Here is a 23738-nt window from a genome sequence, read left to right as displayed (position 1 = left end):
AATGGTAAAGTGCTCAAGCTTCTTTCCTGTTTCACATGCTTCACTTCCTGTTGCGTCTCATTTAACGCACTGACCAATGACCGTGTGACTCTGCTTACCTTACTCTTCATTGGCTGAAGTGTTTATAGAGTAAATCCCACACAGAAGAAGAAGAAACTTTATTGGGTCAAATCACATACGAGAACATCGATCTGATATTTGTCTTGCGTCTCTCACACACACACACACACACACACACACACACACACACACACACACACACACACACACACACACACACACACACACACACACACACACACACACACACACACACACACACACACACACACACACACACACACACACACACACACACACTTGCTAAAGGGCACCTCGGCAAACTGGCAACAGGAGGAGGTAAAGAAGAAGAAGAAGTCCACTTTCTTGGTCCATACGGGACTCGAACCGACAACTCTCCGGTTGAACTGAGCAGTGCTTGTAGTTCTCCGTTTCATAGGCGAGCAGGCCTCCTGACCTTCGACATCATCGCAGTTTTGACACTTTGAAGCCTTATTGGAGCCACTTAGAAGAATGACAGAAATGCAGTCCTACTGTTGATCTGAGAGGAATCAGATCAGATCACATCATGCAAGAGACGTCTCATTAAAAATCTAGTTCTTCCCCACCAGGCTTCTGTTTGCGTGTCTGAAACACTCCTGCATGAGTTCCATCCTGGCTGGGACAAATCAAAGTGGCCTTGAACTCAACATCTGTGGCTCCATCCATCACCTGAGACTCTTACTGAGCCCGTGGTTTTGTGTTTGTTTCTGATACGACCTCTTGTGGCCCATGGAGCTGGAGGCATTTAGCTCAGCCCAGTCAGTCAGTCAGTCAGTCAGTCAGGTAGAAGCACATGGAAACACGGAGGTCACACAGTTAAAAGATTCCCAGGTCCCATGAGACCTTTTCCACATTACATCACGGGTGCTTTTATGGCCCCCTGTAACTTGTAGGTTGTGGGTGTCATGGTTCAGAAGCTCCACACGTACACACATGCATCGTGTTCCATACTCACATGAAGCTGCTCATCATCTGTTTGGTGTCCTCTGAGCTTCTGGAGTTGGCAAAGCTGATGAAGGAGCAGTAGACTGCGATCCAGGCGCACCACTTCAGCTACAACACAAACACATGACACACAGCTCATCGGCACAAGGCCCCACAATGCACCTCTCCTCAGCCTTCGGTCTGTGGCAAATCAAAGTGACGTCAAATTCACTTCCAAATGTTTGAAAGGGAAGAGGATCTGCAGCCTCGTCTCAGAGTCACAGAGCCACCGCTGCTTAGCCCTTAACACTTTTGCCCCACAGAAGTTTGCGGGTTTGATCCTCGACCGCGGCTTTAGGGATGCCAGCACATCTCCTGGGCACTGCTGAGGTGCCCTTGAGCAAGGCATCTCACCCCCAGGATTTCCCCTTCATAAAATAAAGAGCTTATGCTTTGAGTATGTATTATAGTATGGATCATAACCCTCTGTAGACTTTCTGTCCCTGACTCCTCCTGCTTTCCATCTGGATTTGTTTGCCGAGAGCAGAAAGGCAACAGGCACCCTTCATAAATGGAACAAATGGCAGGCAGACTTTCTACCGTGTGTGTGTGTGTGTGTGTGTGTGTGTGTGTGTGTGTGTGTGTGTGTGTGTGTGTGTGTGTGTGTGTGTGTGTGTGTGTGTGTGTCTCACCTTGAGCATCAGCCCACACATGCTGAAGATCATGCCAAGGAGATTCATGTAGTCCGGGGTGGGGTCTTCTAGTGTGGGGTTGGTCTCTGTGCTGGGGGGCTTGTACCTACAACAACACATGCAGACATCAACCAAAACAACCTTTGACCCCGTGACGTCAGTGTGCTACATTTAGCTGCAGATAGTAACATTGTGTTTTCCTGTTGAACTGATCGAGCCAGGTCACGTGAGACTCCATGTCTGAGTCTGATAAGAACGACTGAATATGAAACGATTACCGTGTAAACCCGGTGGCTAGTCGCTAATCCCGCTGGGCTACAATCACTGAGGTGAACTTTCAACCATCACAGTTCTGTTTTCTCTATGAAATACGAACCGTAAAATCTTATTTTGTCTCCTCGGGTCTGCCATGTTGTTGGAGGACATCATTGTTCAAACTCTGCTCCTGGTGTTACCACTCAAATAAATGTTTTGAAGCCTGCAGATGGAAACGCAGCTGAAGAGTTTAGGCTAATAGGCTAAAAGGGACCCGAGATTTCCGGTGTATTTCAAAGTAAAAGGTTGGTGTTATTTATGTATGGAGCTATACACGGGGAATGCGTTGTGAAGCTTTTATTTTGACAGATACGTCAATCCCAGCGTGCATTGCGCGTGTTAACGGAAATGAGAATCTACGGCTGCGCTGCTTAAACATGGACGGAAGCCACTGAGGTAAACAACACACCTGCATGCTTACACAGGACACGCTTAAGATCAGAAACGATGGGAAATCCCTGAAATTTACCTCCTCCGCAAAAACAGTTCTAGTAAGTACGCGAACTGTAGAAATGTCTCGCTAACTTTCGCGCCGCCGTTGCTATGCTCTAGTGTCCGTGATGTGGAAGCACACAGCAATAGAAACCTACATTTAATCACTCAACCATTGATTCTCCGATTTAACATGACATAATGAGGCATACTGCGAGTTATGTCTGGTGTTTGTATGAAACCTCAGGTCAAACACGCTTTTTGACCCCTTTGCTGTCCTTACCAATGCCTGATTGTTATTCCTGTGCAACGACAAAGTGCTCAATTTTCACTGCCAAAGGGACGAGATGAGAGCATGTAGTGATGTATGTTTCGACGTCTTTCTAGCTAAATCCACCACCAAACAGGGACACTAGTTAATGTGGAACAGCTGCTTCTCTCCAGATCGTGTTTGTAGTTTCTGTTATTTTTTCCATTGAGTAATTGTGTGAACTTAATGTTAATTGAACAAAGTGTTATTTAAACGTGTGGAGCATCACATTCTGCATATCATTTGCACAGATGAGGCCATGGCGTTTCCTCTGCCCAAACCTCAGGTCCCTCAGCTTCCCCAGCTTCTGCTCAGGACCATAGACTGTCTCCAAGGCGCCGTCAGAGCCGTTCGCTTCAATGGTACAAGCCTAAATGTTGTGATCATACTGACCACTGTCCACAGACCAGATCTCACCATTGAGCAGATTGAAGTTTGTTAACGAGGACAGAGTTAAATCTGCTTTTGCATCCTCTGGCTTTCCTCCGTCAGCTGATGGAAACTACCTGCTGTCCTGCGGCAGTGACAAATCTCTGAAGCTGTGGAGCTCGAGCCGAGGGACCCTGCTGAAGACGTACAGCGGCCACGGCTACGAGGTCCTGGACGCTGACAGGTGAGGGACGTCTCTCAGCCGGCTCCACTCTGACAGTGTCACACTCAGATGGCGTCAGGAATGGGTGGGAAGCAGCGTGTAATGCTCATGAACGCCTGTGCCATCATCACCCTTTGTACCCCGCATGTCCCAACGCTGTGTTTCTCACTTCCACAGCTCCTTTGACAACAGCCAGATTTGTTCCTGCAGCTCTGACAAGACGGTGATCCTGTGGGACGTCGCCACAGGCCAGGTCACACGAAAACTCCGAGGGCACGCCGGGGTCAGTTGTGTTGTTTTATCCCCAAGATGTCCCACAGGGGGCAGCATTACATCAACACGATAGGCCTACACACCTGTGGCACATAGGAACTACATGTGTTGTTCTCCAAATGCCTTCACACCTTCGCCTGTGAGCGTCTTCTCTCTGCTTCAGCCTCCACTGGAGCCTGTTGCATTTAATGAGGCTCAGTTATTAGCTCTACATACGCCCAGGTCCATTACAGGTCCAGAGAATGGATCTGTTCCCCAGGGCCGGGTCATGATGCCGTGTTTGGGTTTGTGAGCTGCTTGGGGGCTCAAAGTGATGAAGAAGCTCTGATGAATGGACTGAAATGTTGTGTTCACAGAAAGTCAACTGTGTCCAGTTCAATGAGGAGGCCACGGTCATCCTGTCGGGTGAGTCTGCACACACACTCGGTCTGAAGCCATGAAGCTGGTGTAAGCATGTGTCTGTTATTGTGTTATTGTGTTATTGTGTTATTGTATATAGCAGCATGTTGTCCTTTGTTCAAGGTTCTGATGTGCGTGGTCAGTTCCTGATCCTTGTGTTGTGTGTTCTTCTCCCCTCAGGGTCCATAGATGGGACGGTGCGGTGCTGGGACACCCGGTCCCGCAGGTTTGAGCCCATCCAGGTTCTGGACGAAGCACGAGACGGCGTCAGCAGCCTGAAGGTGGCGCAACACGAGCTGCTCACAGGGTCAGAACTCTCAGACAGTCCATTATTATGATGATCTTATGACAGCAGTTCAGACTTTGAACTCCTCTGCACTGTTTGAAAGAAGAAGCTTCGTCTCCACGCCGACCGCTGAACAGAGAACGTGATTGAAGTCTTCATTGTGAATATATTGGAAGCTGTTGTGTTCAGGTCGGTGGACGGCAGAGTGAGGCGCTACGACCTGAGGATGGGACAGCTTCACGTAGACTTCATCAACAGTCAGTCACAGCTTGACCTTCACTTTGATGAATATCCATAAGGTGTTACATGTCATGTTACATGAAGATGTGTGTGTTTGTGTTGCAGGTCCTGTCACATGTGTGTGTTTCAGTCAGGACGGTCAGTGCACCCTGACCTCCAGTCTGGATTCCACAGTCAGGCTGCTGGATAAGAGCACCGGGGAAATGCTGGGCGAGTGAGTGACTCTCTCTCCTCTCAACCTCCGGGGCAACAAATCCGACAGCTTGATTTGTTTCGGGGGCGGCTGCCGGTCCGAGTCCCGTCTGGACAGAGAAAGCGGACTGGCAGCTGGAGAGTTGCCAGTTTGCCTCCAGGTCACTGCCGAGGTGCCGCTGAGCAAGGCACCGAACCCCCCAAACTGCTCTCATGGCTGCTCTGCGCTGACTCTTCTTCTTCTTCTTCTTCTTCTTCTTCTTCTTCTTCTTCTTCTTCTTCTTCTTCTTCTTCTTCTTCTTCTTCTTCTTCTTCTTCTTCTTCTTCTTCTTCTTCTTCTTCTTCTTCTTCTTCTTCTTCTTCTTCTTCTTCTTCTTCTTCTTCTTCTTCTTCTTCTTCTTCTTCTGCTCCTCCTCCTCCTCCTCCTCCTCCTCCCCCTAAATGCTGGATTGAACTTGTTCTAAGGGTGTTAGGACATTTAGAGCGGCTCTGCTTATCACAGTCAAATCTATGAACCTGACCTCCCAGGAGCCACAGGGTAGAAGGTCAGGTGATCCAGGTGAAAGGTCACAGTAGAGCTGGGGTCCTGCAGCAGGGCGCGCTTTGATGGCCCCAGATGTACAAATTGATAAGAACATCTCCTGAGATAATAACTACAGAAACAAAACATTATAAGCTTTGCAAAGTTGTGATTTATTGGCTTGTGTCACCGTTCTTCTTCATCCTCCCCTCTCCTCATCCTCTCTTCTAACGTCTGCACATTTGTCCATGATAACAAGGTGATTGGTATTGAAAATAGGCTGTGTGTGTGTGTGTGTGTGTGTGTGTGTGTGTGTGTGTGTGTGTGTGTGTGTGTGTGTGTGTGTGTGTGTGTGTGTGTGTGTGTGTGTGTGTGTGTGTGTGTGTGTGTGTGTGTGTGTGTGTGTGTGTGTGTGTGTGAGTCGCTTTGGATAAAAGCGTCTGCCAAATGATCGTAATGTAATGTAATGTGTGTGTGTGTGTGTCTCTCTCTCAGGTACACAGGACATAAGATGAAGGGTTACAAACTGGACTGTTGTCTCTCCAGTAAAGACACACACGTCCTGAGCTGCTCAGAGGACGGACACGTCTACTGCTGGGACCTGGTGGAGGTAAACAGATTTATTACCTCAAAGTCTGCAAAGGGGCGTGGCCTATAAGGACGGTGCACATGCGCCCTAAAGAATCTGGGAAGCAAACTTCAATTCTACTGACTTAGGGTTCAAAAGTGAGTCAGTGAGCCTGCTGCTAATCTGACCCACAAACCATGCTCTCCTTGGCAGAGGTATTGATTGATTTCCTGCCATTCTTTGCTCCAGGGGTCTTTGTCCTTGAAGCTGCCAGTGGGGAAAGCTGTGGTCCAGTCGCTGTCGTTCCACCCCACAGAGACCCGCCTGCTCACAGCGATGGAGGGGCGTGTCCAGGTGTGGGGGGTGGAGCCAGAGGAGACAGACGAAGAGGCAATGGCCACATAGGGAGAGCGACAGGATGTGTGCGTGTACGTGTACTTGTACGTGTACGGCGATGAGTCTGTGTATAGTTTGGGTAAATTACAGTTCCCTCTCTGTTTATCATCTCAGGTGTGTGTGTGTGTGTGTGGGGGGGGGGGGTCAAAAGTCCCTGTATGCTGCTACACACACACTGGAGAGGCTTTGGGTTTGTTTGTATGAATGTGAAACAACGGCTTATTTTCTCTACAAAACCCTGAATAAATGACTTTTTTAGTAAATTGGAGGATTTGATGTCAGAGCTCAACTTTCAACCAATGAGCTTTTATTTCCTCTTCCATCAGGAACTGTACACAAGTGGAACTGTACACAAGTGGAACTGTACACAAGTGGAACTGTACACAAGTGGAACTGTACACAAGTGGAACATTTCACAAAATAAGTTAATCAACATCACACATGAATGACAAAAAAATAAATAATTGATCAAACATTAATACATTTTCTGTACCTTGAGGCGTGGAGCTTCAGGCCAAACCAAAGCAGTGCTGCATCCTTCACCTTCCTCTTCATCCATGCTTAACTCATCACAAGTTGTAAAATAAATCTGCCATAGTTTATTGACAGAAACAGTCAAGTCAATCCTTAACTTGTATGTTTTTAGATCATAGAAGGCTTCGCTGAAGTTCAGTGTGTCCTCTCATTGTATGTTACATTTTCTCAAGTTGAAGAAAATGCAGTGTGATGAAGCCACTGTGCAGTGACTCCCAGAGCAATGAATAAGGAGTGGAATCATTCTGATCCAAAGAAAGAAACTCATCAACAGAAGCTGACCTGCTGCTCGCCCTCTTTTACAAGCAAGCGTGCAGATTTACTGCAGAGAAGTACTGTTACTGTGTTTGACTTGTGTCAGAGGCAGATTGTTTGCTGTGTCAGGTTCTCTCTCCCACAAGCTGTGGGAGAGAGAAATAAAAACTAGGCTACGGACAGAAGTGAGCATTTGTGAACAGCAATATGTGTGTGTGTGTGTGATACACCTCATCAGTCTGGAGGTAGAAAAAAGAAAAAACTCACCTTGGAGTCCCACTCATATCCAAACCCTGAAGTGTGTCAGCAGCTGTCCTCATCACCGTTACGTTTGGTACAAGAGTGGAAAGAAGACTGGTGATGAAGCACAGACCATTGTGAAGGACACTAGTGATCATGAGGACAGCCTCTCCTGTGCTCTGAAGGATTTTGAGCGTTTCCCCTCTCCTCCTAAGTGTGAGTGAATGTTTCATAGCTCCACCTGCTGCAGCTTTCATCCTGACTCACAGGATCATTACTAAAAAGGAAACAAAGAGACAGAAAACTGGAGCAGGATTTCTTCTTTTTGTCTGAAGCTGCAGGCTGAGCTGTTAAACTTCCTGTTTGACTGAACGTTTCCACTGAAACATCACAGAGGTTTTCACATCCATCATCTATTTCAGAATCTTTCAGTCTTTGTCTTTCCTGCAGACTTTGTCCTCCAGCAGGTTTGAACCTTTAATTCTTGAATCCAGGACAGAACTCAGTGAAATCTGAATATTCAGACCAAATCCAATCCACACAAACTATCATCAGGTGACAACGGCTGAGAGAGCAACGATGGCTCAGATGTTTGTGCTGCTCCAAAGAGCACACATAATGAGAGTTAGGATCAGAGTCAGAGTCTGTGCATCAGCTGACAACATGAGAGCAAAGTGAGGAGGCTTCACATTTCTTCATGATTGGTCAGCCAGCATGAAGCTTTTTTCATGCTGGTGTTTCATAGACGTGGCAGCATAAAGACAGGGAAGCAGGATTACTGAGGCTGTCAGCTGTCAGTGCTGCTGGAGCTAGCAGGAGATAGCAGGAGATTCTCCATCCGTGTGTCACGGAATGGAGAGAACACACACACACACACACACACACACACACACACACACACACACAAAGATTCTCCTCTCTGTGGTGTTTAAAGTCTGTTTTTATCTTTTAGGTCTCCTCCCTCGTGTTACATTCAAGGAGAAGGATCAGGACTACTCTCTGACAATCAGTGACGTGACACAGTCAGCTGAATATCGCTTCAAATTCATTGCAACCTATAGATCAGCAGGAAGAAAATATGATCTTGAATATCAGACTGATCTGCCCGGTACATTCCTGACTGTCACAGGTACTGATGGACACAAAGTGATGAATACACATGCAGCATAAATATCACACAGACTGATGCATGTGTGTGTGTCTCTTCTCAGATCTGCATGTGGAGGTCAGACGCTTGTCTCCTACCAGCACAGAGCTGAAGTGTGTCCATAGCTGTCCTGCGTCTGTCGTTTGGTTCAGGAGTGGACGGGAGACTGATGATGAAGGAGCGTCTCTGACAGTGGACTCTTCTCCTGCAGACAGCTTCTCCTGTGCTCTGAGAGGATACGAGCGTTTCCCCTCTGCTCTTGTGTGTGAGTGACTTCACTGTGTTCCTCTAGCACAGCGCCACCTGCTGGAGCTTTCAGCCTGATGTTCAGTGACTTCCTGCTGGACATTCACACTTCATAGTGCACAAATGACTTTATATTAAAGACATATCAACGTGTCCATGTCTGTTCCTCCAGATGGTCCAAAGCCTCCCTCAGTGTCCCTGAGGCCCTCTGGTGACATCATGGAGGGCAGCCCAGTGATTCTGACCTGTAGCAGTGATGCTAACCCAGCAGCTACTTTCACCTGGCACAAGGACGAGGACGCCTCATTCAGAGCATCAGGGCCGACCCACAACATCACTGAGGCCACACCTGAGCACAGAGGGAAGTATTCCTGTGAGGCTGAGAACAAGCTGGGCAGGGCGAGATCTGAGCCCTCAAACAATAAAGATCAATAAAGTATATCTGTCTTTGTATCTATCTGCTGTATGATGCCTCAGACTCTAAGGTCACTTTGGTGCTACAGTTGCATCATTTATGCCGCAAGATGGCGGTGAATTACATAGAATTGTCTCGTTCTCATCGTTCTGCGTTGTTGCGGTTGGTGGCAGATATTTATAGTTATACATGAAAAGAACTACCTTTATTGAAATATTATCATATTTTCATACCTGTTTAATGGAGCGTTTTACTTAATAAGGGACAAACTAATGGACGCACGCTTTGCTTCCTAGGGACTTACAATGACTAAAATAGCTTGTGCCTACGCTGGCCACCAGTCCAGCGCCAACATCTGGGGTTATCTCCCCTAATTGTGGTTGAGAATCAAAGAGGCGATGGGTCTTTCACCATCACCTTTATGGCGTCATGTGGTTGGTTCAGGTGACATGATGACTGGATAGTTGATGTGACAGACAGGACAGAACACAGCAGCTCCCCTCTTAACCCCAAAGGCTTACAATATTTATTGAAATTTTTTGATGATAAAAACATGGCTGATTAACAGGAAATGACCACAGGTGGAGACGGCGAGAACACGAGGAGACAAACGTGAGCCAACGTCCAGGACAGGAAGTGTCATTCACATTTACTGTAATGTCCAAAAATCTGATCGCTGGACGTTTTCTGGTGGTAACATTCTCACGCACGCACGCACGCACGCACGCACGCACGCACGCACGCACGCACGCACGCACGCACGCACTCATCCAGCCCCACAGTCAAACATCCAGAAGTGCTACAGAGGATCCACGACTGGAACGTGGTCATTATAATCTTAATCACTTTTCTTTCCTATATTACAAACTTTTTACAACATAAAAATAGATCAATAGCTATGATTAACATAAACCTCATGTCATGTTAATGTACAATATTTGTTGCATTATCAAATAGAACTTTATTTACTTTATGCTGTCATCATCCCTCAACCCCTTAAAAAAGTAAAGTACCGATGAGTGAAAACAGTTTTCCTGTAAGATGTTGTTCACTTTCCTGCATGGCGTCTGGATGTGCATATGATGTCATTAGTGTTTAGAAGTGAAGCAAACAGAACAAACGCGTGAGAAACTCCCTCTGATGTCCTCAAACCTCTGGCACTTATGGGTTTTGCTTTTTTTGGTTAACTACAACTCATTTTGTACAAATTGCTCTTTGCATAGCAATGCATTAAAAATAAACAATATAGCATCTTTCCCCGGCCATTCAGTCCTTCTAGAAAGATCCACCAGCAGCAGAAGGGGAAACGTACGGATGCGCAGAGGACAATTTACACAGCAAACAGGGTTACATCACCCGCAGGAGGCTGTAGAGGGCGCTGTGATGAACCTGATGACATCACAGGGGTTACTTCCTGTTGATGTTTTGGAGGATACTCATACGCCTCGTATTAAAATGTGATCTGTATCCAGAGAAGGGAAAAGGCACAATCAAAAAAATGTTCCATACGATGGGGGATCTGAACGGATGACTGGGGTTAATAAAGTTCATCTGAAGAGGAAACCACGTGCTGCAGGTGCGTGTCTTTATGTGGAATGCTCAGCGGCACGGCGGCGTACCGCAGGCCCGCCCAGATCCAGGCACGACGCAGGCAAAGTCCTCAATCAAAAGGCATCCCAACAGCCGACAGTTACGTCGCTCGGCCCAAACGTTTGGCGGCGGACAGACTGATTGTTAATCCCCACAGAGCTGCTGTATGGCAGAGAGCTGCTGTACCTGATGACCTCACCCGCCTCTTTTCACCTGCAGGAGCAAGGTGAGGTGTGTGTGTGTGTGTGTGTGGGGGGGGGGGGGGGGGGGAGGGTCACAACAACCCGTCTGCCCCCGTGCAGGCACCCTGACCCACCAGTAGGGGTCGCAGGTGTAAAGACGGCGTCCCTCTGTGGACGGGTGTCTGGAGGAGGTCACCTGGTCTCTGGAGGCCTTTGATCCCAGCTCACGGATCACATTTGAATGCAGAGAGTAAGCGGACATACAAGTTTGTCAGTTTGCGACGTGGCATGGCGCCCTCTACAGGCACCAACGCCCTCCTGCAGAGTTACACTCCCAGAGGTGAAGTTAGACTCACCGCCTTCTACTGCGTCTAAAGCTAGAGACTCATTAGGCGCCGGCCTCCACGCAGACATGCAGGCTTTTTCTCAAGTGTAATGATTTATAAAAGTTAAGATAGAGCCTCCTGAGCTTCTTGCTTTTGCCACAGATGCTTGGTGTGGATAAGTCTGGTCTCTTCTGCGGTGTGCGGGTGTTCGGCTCGTACCACAGTGTCTCGGTTTGAGCAGAGAAGCTGCCCTGCATCATCTCTTACAGATACAAACAAATGACCCCAAAACAAAGGGGGGGAAGACACAAAACAAAGCCAGCATGATCTCTCTGCATGTAGGAGACGGTCGACCGGGCCAAGCTTTCTCCTTTACTTGGCAAAGGTTCCAGAAAATTCTGGGAATCTAATGGAAAACACTCGTCGTGATTCATTGGGCTCCGCTCACATTTTGGCACTGGGAGGGAGACGACCCCTCGCCTGGCACTGCTGGAATGACTAATCAGGATAAAAACCAAACTAAATTAAAACATTACTAAGCCCCACACACACTCATGGCTTCATCAGCGGCGTGGGCAGACTGGAGTGAATCCAAACCTTCACAAATGTAAATCCAGTTTTCATTCATACTGCAAGATATTTTTCCCCAAACGACAGCAGAAAAAAAAAAAAAAAAGAGAGGAAGAAGTCACCTTAAGGAAGGAAATGCATAAAGAGATGGAATGCACAGATGTTTGGTCGTGTGTGTGTAGTGTCAAACGGCCACCTCGCGTGAGGAAGGTCAGAGAAACCAGAGTCGGTTTCTCACATTAAAGTGGTTTTGTCGTCTCGTGCAAAAAAAACAAACCAGAAGGTGGCGCTGGAGTGAAAGGTAGCGTCATACCTGCGCACTGCCCTTCCAGCCGGTGTTAGTCGTGTGTGTGTGTGTGTGTGTGTTTGTGTGTGTGTGTGCTGTGGTGAGTGTTTATGATTCACTCCTCTTAATGTGGACCAAGTGTTGAGATCCCCCCCCCACCAGGTGGGTTCACCTGCCCACCGGCGGCGCAGGAGGCGCTCCTCTTATCATGGCTGAGGAAGAAGAAGAAGAAGAAACACAAGGTTAAACCTCACACACACACACACACACACACACACACACACACACACACACACACACACACACACACACACACACACACACACACACACACACACACACACTAGAGAGGTGAGCAGGGGGGCGTACCCTTGTTGCTCTTGCTGGGGTACACCTTGCTGAAATGCCTGTAATCGTCTGGAGGTGGGAGGTCTTCCATTGGGTGGAAGTTAAACTTGGATTCAAAGTCATCTGGAAGAAGCAAAGTTTCATCCATGAAAGCATTCCTGAGGTATGGACACTGTACCAGGCATGCAAGCATAAGTATTCAACCAGGAAGTAATAAATACTGTGCAACTTAGCGTATGTTGATGTATAAGTCAGTCACATGTCCAAACCGTGTCCAATCAGAGCACAGCCTGTGGTGGGAGGAGCTTAAGAGCCCATTGGACACTACAGCACAGAGACGACATCCCAGCGGTGACACTGTGAGCTCAGCTTGTATTTTTGAGACGATGCTCATTTGAAGGTGGGCCTGACCCGCAGCTACACAAACCTCAGTTTTTAAACTGCAAAGGTCAGCGTAACAAAGGGGTGTGTCCCGCTGTAGTACGTGTGTGCTACAGGAGCACAGGGGGAACATCACACTGGTGTCCACAAAGCAAAATGCTTTCCCACACCACAACATCATCATACTTCTACAATAATAACAGACAGATTAGCAGGAAAAACACACACAAACACACACACACCACAACAGCAGGCAGCAGGCTTGAAACCTGAAGAAGAAAAAGCAGCGAGCGCTCCAAGCCTTCAAAGGGCCGCAGATCCAAAAGGTGAAGATCACCTGTGTACGAGGTAGAAAGAGCTTCCTGTTGATTCTGTTAGCTAAACTGGTTAAACGCCATTCTGCTGAAGAGACGTCACATATCATTGACCTGGAGAATAAATCCAGGTCAGGTTTTTTTGATGTGTGTATAAACCCCAGACAGTAATCTAGACACTGTGACTTCCTGCTTGGTTAAACGAGGCACATGAATCATCTCACAGCAGGATATTTGACTCACATCCTCACAACAAAACCACACTTTCACTGAGGAAAGAAGAAGCTACAGTTAGAGTCAAAATGAAGGTGAGAGAGGTCAACATCAACCTCCAAACAGCAGAATGAGGTCTACGTCTTTCTGCTTTAGCGTCTGCCGGACGCCGCTACTCCCAGCACCAGCCGTGTGCCGACAGGAAGTGGTGTGACAGTAACTTATACATGAACACAGCATCAATGTAAGGAATGAGTACGTGAAGACTGGAGCAGCAGGGCAGAACGTGAGCAAGGGGGCCAAACTCACCGATGATGGACTTTGAGGAGGAGGTGGAGGAGTGGCCGTTGCGAATAGGAGGGGGCGGCGGGGGGGGTCCGGCCGGAGTGCGGGCCGAGGAGGAGGAGGAGGGAGGAGGCGGCAGCTTGCCCACCCGGCTGTGATTCTCTGAGCTAGACGTGTGCGTGGCAGAGCTGTGGGCCCGGTAAGGGGGAGGGGGAGGAGGGGCGTCCCTGCCGCCGTTACGAGACCCGGAGGGAGGCACCTGGGGAGCTGGACAGAGAGGAGAACACGCTTTAACAGACTTTAACATGTGTTGAATGTGTTCAGACTACAGGTCTACGGTGGACCTGCTGCCTGAACTCCAAACCAATCAAAGCAGTGTCAGTAAGCAGGTCTGGACTGGATGTAAACAAAATCATGGACCTAAATACATGAGAGGGTGAACTTCAAACAGAACGCAGCACAACTGTGAGAGACTCACACACACACACACAGCTTCATCACACAGGCTGCTGGGAGCTCATGTATGAAGCGTGTGAAAAGCACAGAGTGAAAGTGAAGAGGAACGCTGGAATATTCCACAGGGCTCGAGGAATGCAGAGAAACCAGGAGGACTCGTGGAGAAGCTCTCCTTCGTCCAATCGCAGCAAGTGCCTTCCTGAGGTTTGTCTTTCCTGATGTGCATCAAATACAAGACACACACACACACACACACACACACACACACACACACACACACACACACACACACACACACACACACACACACACACACACACACACACACACACACACACACACACACACACACACACACACACACACACACACACACACACACACACACACACACACACACACACACACTCGCTCGGGTCGCTGCTCTATACTGTTCTGTCAGAGGAGCTATGTAGGAAGACGATGCGAGTTGAGACACGCGTCGCCCCGTGTACAAATATTTCCTCGGCTTGGGGAGAGGCGTGGTCTCTGATGACTGATGAGACGACGTCAACAGTGTAGATCAGAGCGTGAATAAGCCCCGAGTGAGCGTCCATCCAGTCTGAACGCCATCACAGATCAGACCAGTTCATGTTTGGGAGCCCGTTCACTTAAAGAATGATACAAGGTCCGTTCCATCCCAATCTGAAAACACAAATCAATCTTTACCTTCTAATCAATAACCTTCCCCTCATCCTTTAGGCTGCAATGATGTCACAGCTACTAAAACCTGATCAATCAGCTGTAAGTTTTAGTCTTCATTCAGAGTTCATCATAACGTTAGGTGAATGAAGTGAAGGCTTCATTGATCCTCCGCTCATCACCAACCAAACCTAACCATCAACCGCATCTCGCTCTGCGTCACACACCAGTACCGCCTGCTTGAAGCTGACGGGTCGGGCCGGGCGAGTAGCGCCCTGGTGTCCATCCATCATCAGCACTGGTTGACATGTTATCAACACGTAACAGAAACAAGCATGACAGCTGTGTGTTTGCAGTGAGCTCTACCTGTCCTGCGGCCAGGCGGCTCTCGAGCGGGCGGAGGAGGTCTGCCGCCCTGTTGGGAGGATGGAGCCAATGAGGGAGGGGGGGGCGGAGCGTGGCTTCGCGATTGGCCGCCGCCTCCTGACGACTGCTTCTTGTGCAGGGAGTTGTGCCTCTGGGGAAGCTCGGGCGCTCCGTCTATGTGAGACGGCCCGTTGGAGACGTTGCCCGCGTGCGGCCTGTACGGGGGCGGAGGAGGAGGAGCCGAGGAGCCGCCGGCGGTGGGCGGTCTGCTGGAAGAGGAAGTTGGCTTCATGGCGCTGGGAGGAGCCGGGGCTCTGTTGGGTGTCGGCGGGAGGGGCTTCTCTCTGCTCTGCAAAGAGGACGAGGAGTGCGGAGCGGGTGCCTTCTGGTTGGGGGTGGGCGGGGCGGTGTTGCGGCCACCCCTGTTGAAGGGCGGAGGAGGAGGAGGGGCGGACGTGCTGTGCTTCATCCCGCCGCCTGTGGAGGAGCTGCTGCTGGGGGGGCGGGTGATGTCGGGGAGGGACGGGCGATGGGACCGCTGTGGCTCCGGTGGAGCGGGAGAGGAGGAACGACCAGTGGGGGGGCGTGGAGCTGCAGAACGGGAACCCGGGGGCCGCAGGGCCGATCTGCCCACTGAACCATCTGAGGGGAGGAGACAGAGGAGTCGATTAGCATAACGCAACAAGAACGCAGGTGTGATACAGGCAGACTGCTTCTTCCTCTTCCATAGGTAACAGTTTGAGCAGATCAACAGGCTGACGGCTTGAGCGAGGCGCTGCCATCAGCTCAAGTGTGGCAAACGTACACAACAGGGAACCACAAGACGTCTCCTAGCAACCATCACTAACTGCTTCCCTGAGATGATTGGAGAGATTTCAAGGAATGAAAGGCTTCTTCCTGTTTTCATCCCCAGGTTTCAGCATCACTGAGGTCACCCTCAATCCCGTGACCTTTCTAAATGTCTCACATGTTCCAGGACGTTTCAGGACTACTGTGTATAAATTCAGACACTGTTGTTATTGTGATTAAATGTAACTCAGAGATATAATGAACACATTTACCTCCGACTGGACGTAGTTTAGGCACTCCTCCCTGGAAAAGACCTCCCATTGGCATTGGGCCTCCTCCACCAAAACCTCCTCCTCCTCCTCCTCCTCCTCCTCCTCCGCCTCCTCCGCCTCCTGCTTGCTCTGTTGAAAACAAAACAGACCAAAGTCAAGATAAACGATAATGAAGGCAGAACTAGAGATGTACTGTAATATTCACTTTTTGGATTTAGTTCCACATGTATGTGACTGTGAGCATTCCAGGGGTCAAAGGTTTCAACAATGAACTGAACCGCACTCAAGGCCCATGGGCCCTGTGATGCCTATATTTACATTAGAACACACACAATGCCTTGATTGATCCCATCAGGAGAGTCCAGGTGTGTGTAAGACTAAGATATGACACATTTACATAGCTGACATCATTTCATACGTTCACCTCAGTGATGGAGTTAACATGCTACTTAAAAACACATGCACTGCTATAATCAGAGTTTAATCAAAGTTTGAATGTGTCAAGTTTTATTTAACAATACATTTAGGACCTTTTTCTCAAGCAAACCACAAATCAGGATTAAATATGAGAGCAGTCACCTTCCTCCACCTCTGAAGTGTATGGATGCGTGTGGACACGTGTTGACATGTGTCCATGACAGCCTCTCGCTCTGTGTGTGTGTCTCAGTGTAGGTGTGCATGTACATATGAACCTACTGTCTAGTACAGGTGCACTCCGGTCACTGACCACGCCGACCTTCTTCAGCCTGGCACCTTTGCAGATGTCTGAGAGCAAAGCCCCCCGACCTTTAGTCTCAGACGAGTTCAGCTTAGGCGCAGACGTGTTTGCCTGTGGGAACAAATTCAAGCGCTCAAATAGGGAGGGGGATACGGACACCACCTACCAACAGGTGTGTTCATTTACCACGTCCAGATATTGATCGGACTGATTACACGTTAGAAGAAATAGTAATCACGAGAAGTCTCCTAGCAACCACAACTGCCTGCATTACCCAATATGATCTGGGAGTAGATTGACAGTTCAGTCACTTCACAGGTTTCAGCTTGCTTTGCTGTTCAAATCAAATGCTCCCACATGTTTGGGGACATCATTTTCAGAGGCCCAGAGTGAAGCGTGCAAACACTGGTCAGTCAAGAGAACGTCCTGCGTCCTTCCACAGGAGCGACGGCTTCTAGCGCATGTTGTGTCCTGAAATGTTGCCGACAGTTGGCACGGATTCACTTCACTGTGGACAGGAGCTCAAACACAGACGGAGCATGCAGCAGAAAGGTAAACATGTCCAATACGCAGGCAGAATAATGTCCTCTGCTACTTTAATAAAGCTCGCCATCGCTAAACGCGCACACGAGAACAAGTTGCAAATAAGTCACACAGCGATATTAAAAGGTGGTGGAAAATGAATTGGAGGCCATTGGGTGGAACTAGAGCGGTTTGGAGCGGGGCTGAATTTCAGACTAACTGGATGTGGTTTGACCAGCGATGTCATCATTCAACATCCTGGCAGCAAAGCGACCGTGTTTCACATCAGACAGCATGGGTTCAGAGCATGTTCACATAAGATGGTGAGTTTCCTCTCCTTCTACATAAAGGAGTTCAGGTGTTCCTGGTCTACAGAGCTCAGTCAGTCTGCTGCTGTGGACCTGGTCCCGCCCTGTGAGACATCGATGTGACGTTGATCTGCACAGATACGGTTGATCTGGTTTTGATCCCACCACACAGTGCGAGTGCAGCCAGACACTGGTTAGTGTAGTGTGTGTGTGTGTGTGTGTGTGTGTGTGTGTGTGTGTGTGTGTGTGTGTGCACACTCTACTGACCTGACTGAAGGTGGGGGGAGGCGGAGGACCAGGGGGGGGAGGGGGAGGGGGGGGAATGGGCATCTTGTCCCTCTGGTGGCACTTCTCAGTGCAGGATGGGAGGCGATGGCTTCACCCTCTCAGCTGGGACCACACACACCAACTCCTGTAAAACATTTGGAGTGATTATCCCCGGGTTATTTGTAGAGCTGCAATGGAATTTATCCAGGGGGAAAGAAGTTAACAGCTGTAGTAGATATCAAAGTGCTGCAAGAGGCCGACTGTCGGCATAAACATCCTCAGATTTCACAACTCGATGATCATTAATTCCTGGAGAGCTCCTAGATGACAGAGGGCTGCTTCATGTTCACCACATCTGACCTTCAGGAGCAGGGAGGGAAAAGATATACAACTATTCACCAACATGGATTCAGGAAAAACACAGACTTCTCAAGTTTGAACCTTCTTGACTAGTTTTGCTTTTTGCTGGACATTGAGAGGAAACCTCTACACATTATGCTAAAGAGAAGTGAGACCACCAGCTGAGTGCCAAGAAGCCCCTTTGTGCTCCTGTACAGTGGGATGGAATGGTGCTTCAACGCCTTCACAGAGACAGATTTGGGCCGAAGCAGCTCCTGGGTTACGCCAGGATGAACTCAGAGGCTAAATCTATTTAATGCGTCCAATGAGAACACAGGAACTCTGCAGGGAAGAATACAATAATCGGAAAACTAAAGAACTCAACGGTTTTCAGTAGGGTCAAGAATCGACAGAACCTTTTTGCTACAAAACCTAAAAAAGCAGTACAGTCTTTTATTCTGCTCCCAAGTCAGTGGAAAGAGACCAATCTCTTCTTCAGGGGCCAGCAGAGCACCAGCTGAGCACCTGCAGCATGTTGGGGGAACCAAGGATCCATGTGCTGAACATTGTCAGGAGCCAAAACTTGAGGTTGATGCCTCTAGAAGTGCATCAAGTAAGACAAAGCTACATTTAAAGATAATGCTGTAAAAATAATAACAACAGTTACAACTTTTTGTGTGTGTTTTTGTTTCATCAATTTTACTCCAACAGTGAAGCTTCAGTTTACATAAACGGAAGCTTCCTTTAAAAACTACAGCTGAAACCTTTGTTCACATTCACTTGTTGACAACATACCTATGAAACTGCACAAACACTGTAAATCTGTCAACCCTCCACACACACACACACACACACACAATGAGGTCATTGGATCTCCCCAAACCAGTTAGTGTCTGGACCCATTGTTGATCCTGCAAGCTGTGATCACCCCACCCTCAGCTTTCACGGCTCCATACCTCAGGCTGCCTGCTGCGAGTGTTAGAGCAGGTTTTCACCCAAGGAGAACCAGAGGAATCTCGCAGAGCAAGCTCGCCCGTCAGTCAGCGTGTGCCGAGCGGAAAAAGCACTGCTGTGACAGCGGAACGGAACTCGCTGCACTTCGCTGTGGGGAGAAGGAGCTTGAGGAGCTGCCCAGAGCACTAAAGCCATATACAACTTATCGGTATCAACCAGGACATTTACGTACACACTATACTCCAGTATTTGTCCTCATTAAACGCAGAATGCACAGAATCATCAGTTCTCTGAATGACATCTTGCATAATCTCGTAATGTGAGGCGACTCTGTAGATTAAAGAAATGCAAATGGAGGCGTCAATACTCCACTTAAGACTTTAACACATCTACACAAAGTCGATTTAAAATCCCGTAATCTGGGTTCTCAACAATCTATTACTCAGGGTGAGCATGCTTCAATCACAAGAAGGTGCAAGCATGAACACCATCTGTCAATCAATGAAGCTTTAAATTGCAGGTAACACTCCCAGGTGTCAATGATTGACAACATAAACACACCGAGGGTTTATACAAGTATTGGTTCAATCAGAAACTTGTTAAGTCAACAAAAACGCAATATATACTTGGTTCCTATGCTTAAAATAAATCAATAGGACATATTCATCATGACCTTGGGTTAGCCTGCATATTTGACGGTTCCCAGTTGTGGGGGACATTTTCAACTTTATCAGTATTTTATGTTTTGTTATTGGTTATGTTCATAGCTTGAATGACATTAAAGTGTGTCCAAGCCCAAGTCTATCATTAATGTGGTGGTCTGATGACCGACCCTCACCTTTGAACTCTGGACTAATAATTTCCTTTCATGATCACAGTACTCATGAGGTCGCTCCTAACAAAGGTCACAATCTCCTCCTAGTCAAACTTACAATAAATTGCTATCATCATTTGACAAGCAATAACCATATAATGTGTGTGAACTATGGAGCTTATTTACCTACCAAGCCATTAATCACACTCCAGACTCCATGTTGAATACATCGGAGCTTGCAAATGAGATGAAGTCCCACCAGATTTAATATCAAGCAACAACATTAAACACCATAATTGACATTCTTTCTGTTAAGAAGGCACTTTTCCTACAGTGATCAGGTTTTCCACACTTGTGTTTTGTTGAGCAGCTACTACAACTTTCTATACACTGAGGCCCAACTTCCGTTGGGAAGTTAATTTAAGGAAAAGGTGATAATTTAACACAAACACTGGGAACCTGCACAAATGACAACCAGAACACCGGCACTGCGAGAGAAAAGAAGAAATAATAAGAAATAAAGACGCGCAATTCCACACAATGTTGCAAAAAACCCAAAGACCTCACTTACAGCGAATCAGCTGTTATACACACACACACACACACACACCTGTTAGTTGTTTCCTCCTTTTTTTTTTCCACAAACTTCAGCAGTTCAACTTCCTTTGTACAGATATTATTGATCGATCTGGTAGTTGGTGGATGCAAATAAAGATTAGATAATTGGTTCAAACTGCGGCATGGGGGTTAGAAATGGAGCGACGCTTCAGCGAATGGGGCAGAAAATGAGTGCCGTGAAAGGGTTAACACGACAGCTTAGGTTCAAACTGGCTAATTTGGCAAAGTTTGGGCAAACAACTTCCTTACCCGAACTCGAAGATGAAGCTAGCTAGCGTATCCCACCAAAACAACATGGATGGAAAGTGCTGTTGTGGCGGACCTTCGCGAGTGGAAGGAAGGGTGGCGGACCAGACGGCTCCGACGGCTGGCAAGTCCCGGTGAAGTCGCCTCCGAAAGCCCGCAGCTGGTCGGCTAAGCTTCGCTAGCTGCTGTCGGTGCTAGCCGGGGCGGCTGCGCTACTGCTAAAGCTTGCGATTAGCCAGTTAGCTAGCTGTTTACTCTCCGGCTGTCAGTGTCTGCGCAGTCAGGCTGCGCGCAAGAAGCGCAAAAACGAACTCAATGCGATAAAACGCATTTACAAAAAGGTTTGAATGACTTTTACTACTCGTTCTGGCCGTCTGGGCTGGCTGGTACTAACTTTGCCCGCACTCCTGGCCCGTACGCGGAGACATACTGACTCCGTGTTATCGCTCGGTTCTCGGAAACCCGGAAATGGGCCGAACAAACAAAATGGACGCAGCAGGTACAGCGGCGGTGCGTTCAGGTGCTGCTTGATAGGATAGGACGTTTATATATCTCACGGATGAGAAATTGTGTCGTCTCAGTAGCAAAACGCACAGAAGAAGAAACACAAGATAATACACACAATATACAATATATACACATAATAAACAATATACACAATATACACACCCAAGAAAACAGTATTCGTAATATACAATATACACACAAGAAACAGTGTGCACAACATACACATATACGCTCAATACACAATATACACTTTTGTATGTATGAGCAAGAAAGAAAACAAAACTATTTTAATACTCACCATTATATATATATATATATATATAATGTCAACATTAAACATTTGTATCAGGCTACGCACAAATATATATATATATAACTATAACTATAACTATATAACTATAACTATATATTTTAATTCATAGACAACCATTCAGGCTGCTTGTCATGTGTTAACACTAGGTTATCACTAGATGGTAGCAGTGACAAACTGTTTCAAACACATTAGCTGAGGATCAGTTGAATCTGGACCAGAAGGATCTGGATCTGGGGCCGAGGACAGGATATTTACATCCGCTTGATCTTCCCAATAAGATTCTTTACCATCGCTACAGACTGGGTGAAGGCAGACATTATTTATGTTTGCTTCTTACTTACATTTCATGCTGCCAGGATTGAAACTAAAACATAAATGACGAGAATTGCACTGTGTAAGATATTTATCAATCCAATATTCAATATTGGAGTTGTAAAGTTGTTATATTTAAATATATACATGTATATTGTACATACTCCACTCTCCTTAAATACATTCATCTGTATAGTTGTAAATTGATAAGCGCCTTATTTGTCTTCTCTACAGTTCTGTAAAGTACCTATGATTTATTTTTCTCTTAATATTTTTATGGCACCAAACATCAAGGCAAATTCCTTGTAAGTGAAAACCTACTTGGCAATAAGAAACAATTCTGATCACAGGTGATATTTGATGAATAAGAAGAGAAACACTAATGACTTGACTACTTGTGTTATGCTACAGAAGTCAAATCAAATCTGCTTTATTAAAAGTGCATTGTCGTCATGGCTCGCAATCCTTCACATAGAACAATACAGTAGGACAATACACGCACACAAGCGCCTCAGGGGGTGATGCACCCGTACCTCGAGCTTTAATCCGCACGATGGCGCTGTAGGCAAACGTGGCAGGACGTTTGTTGTGAACGCATGCGCAGTGTGCAGCACCGTTTCCTGTAACAATGGCGTGGAGCGCAGCAGGAGCGAGGTTATGGAGGACAAGCACTTCGTTATTTCACAGGCAAACACGACCGCTCAGCTCCCACAGCAGCGGCCTGCTGCCCCGCACCTCACTGACGAGGCGGCCGAGGCCGGAGCTCCAGGATTCGGCCCGTGAGGCGGAACAGCAGGCCGCGGTGGTGAGCGCCGTCAACCGGCTGATCGCTCAGCAGAGCTTCGGTCGCCTGTTTGCTGTGGTGCACTTCGCGGGCCGCCAGTGGAAGGTCACGAACGAAGACCTGATCCTGATCGAGAACCACATCGAGGCGGAGTGCGGGGAGCGGATCCGGATGGAGAAGGTGCTGATGGTCGGGGCGGAGGAGTTCAGCCTGGTCGGCAGGCCGGTGCTGGGCCGGGAGCTGGTGCAGGTGGAGGCCACCGTGCTGGAGAAGACCCAGTCCTGGCCCAAAGTCCACATGCGGTTCTGGAAGAGGCACCGCTTCCAGAGAAAGAGGATCATCGTCCAGCCTCAGACCGTGCTCAGGATCAACAGCATCCAGCTGGCGCCCAGCCTCATGTGAGCACACCGAGGGACAACAACCGCGGTGACTTTGCTGTTGCCTCAGTGCAGCAATAAAATCACGGCAACAATTCAGACTGAACGTGTGACGTAACTCTTCACCAGAGCCGCCAACAAACGTGTGTGTGTGTAGTAAAATGTAACACAAAATAAATATTTTTGGATGAATTTTTACTGTTAAATGATCTCGTCTTGTTTGAGTATAAGAATTAGCAGGAAGTGTTTACAGTGTTGCCATAGCAGCCAAAACCTGCATTTGTGTACATTTGACTTTTACAAGCTGACTTGTCTTCTCCATAGTAATTAGAATGATTTTTCTGAGTTTGAGACATTAACATGCCTTGGTTTGAAATCCACCAACAAAGCAATGTTCATACCATTTAATAACTTAAACTACAACAAAGGCTCTCATCTGCCCTCCACTTTACCTGGATAATGAGGTCACTACTTAACGCAGAGAGAGACTTATGATTATAAAGTGTATGTACTGAGACATAG

The 23738-nt window shown here is 47.7% G+C and overlaps 4 protein-coding genes across 7 annotated transcripts in view; 2 read left to right on the top strand and 2 right to left on the bottom strand.

The window, feature by feature from the left end:
* Positions 1-2260, bottom strand: part of wdr83os (WD repeat domain 83 opposite strand) — a 2647-nt gene extending 387 nt beyond the window's left edge. Inside the window, exons 1-3 of the mRNA XM_076138458.1 lie at positions 2095-2260; positions 1719-1824; positions 1058-1155 (exon numbers count right to left, since the gene is read on the bottom strand). Coding sequence (XP_075994573.1) covers positions 1058-1155; positions 1719-1824; positions 2095-2147 — 257 coding nt within the window. The 5' untranslated portion in view covers positions 2148-2260. The remainder of the gene's footprint in view (positions 1-1057; positions 1156-1718; positions 1825-2094) is intronic.
* Positions 2261-2338: 78 nt separating this feature from the next.
* On the top strand, positions 2339-6720 carry wdr83 (WD repeat domain containing 83). Of its 2 annotated transcripts, none has more exons than XM_076138454.1 (10): positions 2339-2429; positions 3027-3137; positions 3268-3388; positions 3545-3650; positions 3997-4045; positions 4220-4346; positions 4515-4582; positions 4671-4779; positions 5773-5887; positions 6095-6720. In XM_076138454.1, the coding sequence occupies exons 2-10, from the start codon at positions 3035-3037 to the stop codon at positions 6248-6250; spliced, it is 954 nt and encodes a 317-aa protein (XP_075994569.1). In that variant the 5' UTR covers positions 2339-2429; positions 3027-3034; the 3' UTR covers positions 6251-6720. The 2 variants fall into 2 exon arrangements, with proteins under 2 accessions (XP_075994569.1, XP_075994570.1); XM_076138455.1 differs by having other exon boundaries at positions 2417-2524.
* Positions 6721-9574: 2854 nt separating this feature from the next.
* Positions 9575-21379, bottom strand: wipf2a (WAS/WASL interacting protein family, member 2a). Of its 3 annotated transcripts, none has more exons than XM_076138451.1 (8): positions 20927-21379; positions 17953-18097; positions 16834-16966; positions 16138-16266; positions 15077-15718; positions 13598-13840; positions 12402-12503; positions 9575-12244 (listed from the first exon to the last, which is right to left on the bottom strand). In XM_076138451.1, the coding sequence occupies exons 2-8, from the start codon at positions 18013-18015 to the stop codon at positions 12201-12203; spliced, it is 1356 nt and encodes a 451-aa protein (XP_075994566.1). In that variant the 5' UTR covers positions 18016-18097; positions 20927-21379; the 3' UTR covers positions 9575-12200. The 3 variants fall into 3 exon arrangements, with proteins under 3 accessions (XP_075994566.1, XP_075994567.1, XP_075994568.1); XM_076138452.1 differs by lacking the exon at positions 20927-21379 and adding an exon at positions 20670-20910; XM_076138453.1 differs by lacking the exons at positions 17953-18097; positions 20927-21379 and having other exon boundaries at positions 16138-16257; positions 16822-16883.
* Positions 21380-22498: 1119 nt separating this feature from the next.
* mrpl21 (mitochondrial ribosomal protein L21) lies at positions 22499-23408 on the top strand. The gene has a single exon (XM_076138456.1). It carries the CDS (start codon positions 22684-22686, stop codon positions 23239-23241), a length of 558 nt encoding a protein of 185 aa, XP_075994571.1. The 5' UTR covers positions 22499-22683; the 3' UTR covers positions 23242-23408.
* Positions 23409-23738: the final 330 nt, after the last annotated feature.

This window comes from Genypterus blacodes, unplaced genomic scaffold (assembly GCF_046128005.1).
Source record: "Genypterus blacodes isolate CSIRO-AG114 ecotype Tasmania unplaced genomic scaffold, CSIRO-AGI_Gbla_v1 ptg000370l_1, whole genome shotgun sequence".
NCBI classification, from domain to species: Eukaryota; Metazoa; Chordata; class Actinopteri; order Ophidiiformes; family Ophidiidae; genus Genypterus; species Genypterus blacodes.
Note: the sequence above shows the minus strand (reverse complement) of the source record. Positions and strands in the feature narration are given on the sequence as shown.

What these genes read in the sequence shown, in the direction of transcription:
- wdr83 (XM_076138454.1), top strand. Translation starts at nt 3,035, where the DNA reads ATGGCGTTTCCTCTGCCCAAACCTCAGGTCCCTCAGCTTCCCCAGCTT. An exon ending in GAGGTCCTGGACGCTGACAG is followed by an intron (nt 3,389 to 3,544) that starts GTGAGGGACGTC and finishes TCACTTCCACAG; the next exon opens with CTCCTTTGACAACAGCCAGA. An exon ending in ACTGCTGGGACCTGGTGGAG is followed by an intron (nt 5,888 to 6,094) that starts GTAAACAGATTT and finishes TCTTTGCTCCAG; the next exon opens with GGGTCTTTGTCCTTGAAGCT.
- wipf2a (XM_076138451.1), bottom strand. Translation starts at nt 18,015, where the DNA reads ATGCCCATTCCCCCCCCTCCCCCTCCCCCCCCTGGTCCTCCGCCTCCC. An exon ending in GAGTGCACCTGTACTAGACA is followed by an intron (nt 16,267 to 16,833) that starts GTAGGTTCATAT and finishes TGTTTTCAACAG; the next exon opens with AGCAAGCAGGAGGCGGAGGA. An exon ending in TAAACTACGTCCAGTCGGAG is followed by an intron (nt 15,719 to 16,137) that starts GTAAATGTGTTC and finishes TCCTCCCCTCAG; the next exon opens with ATGGTTCAGTGGGCAGATCG.
- mrpl21 (XM_076138456.1), top strand. Translation starts at nt 22,684, where the DNA reads ATGGCGTGGAGCGCAGCAGGAGCGAGGTTATGGAGGACAAGCACTTCG.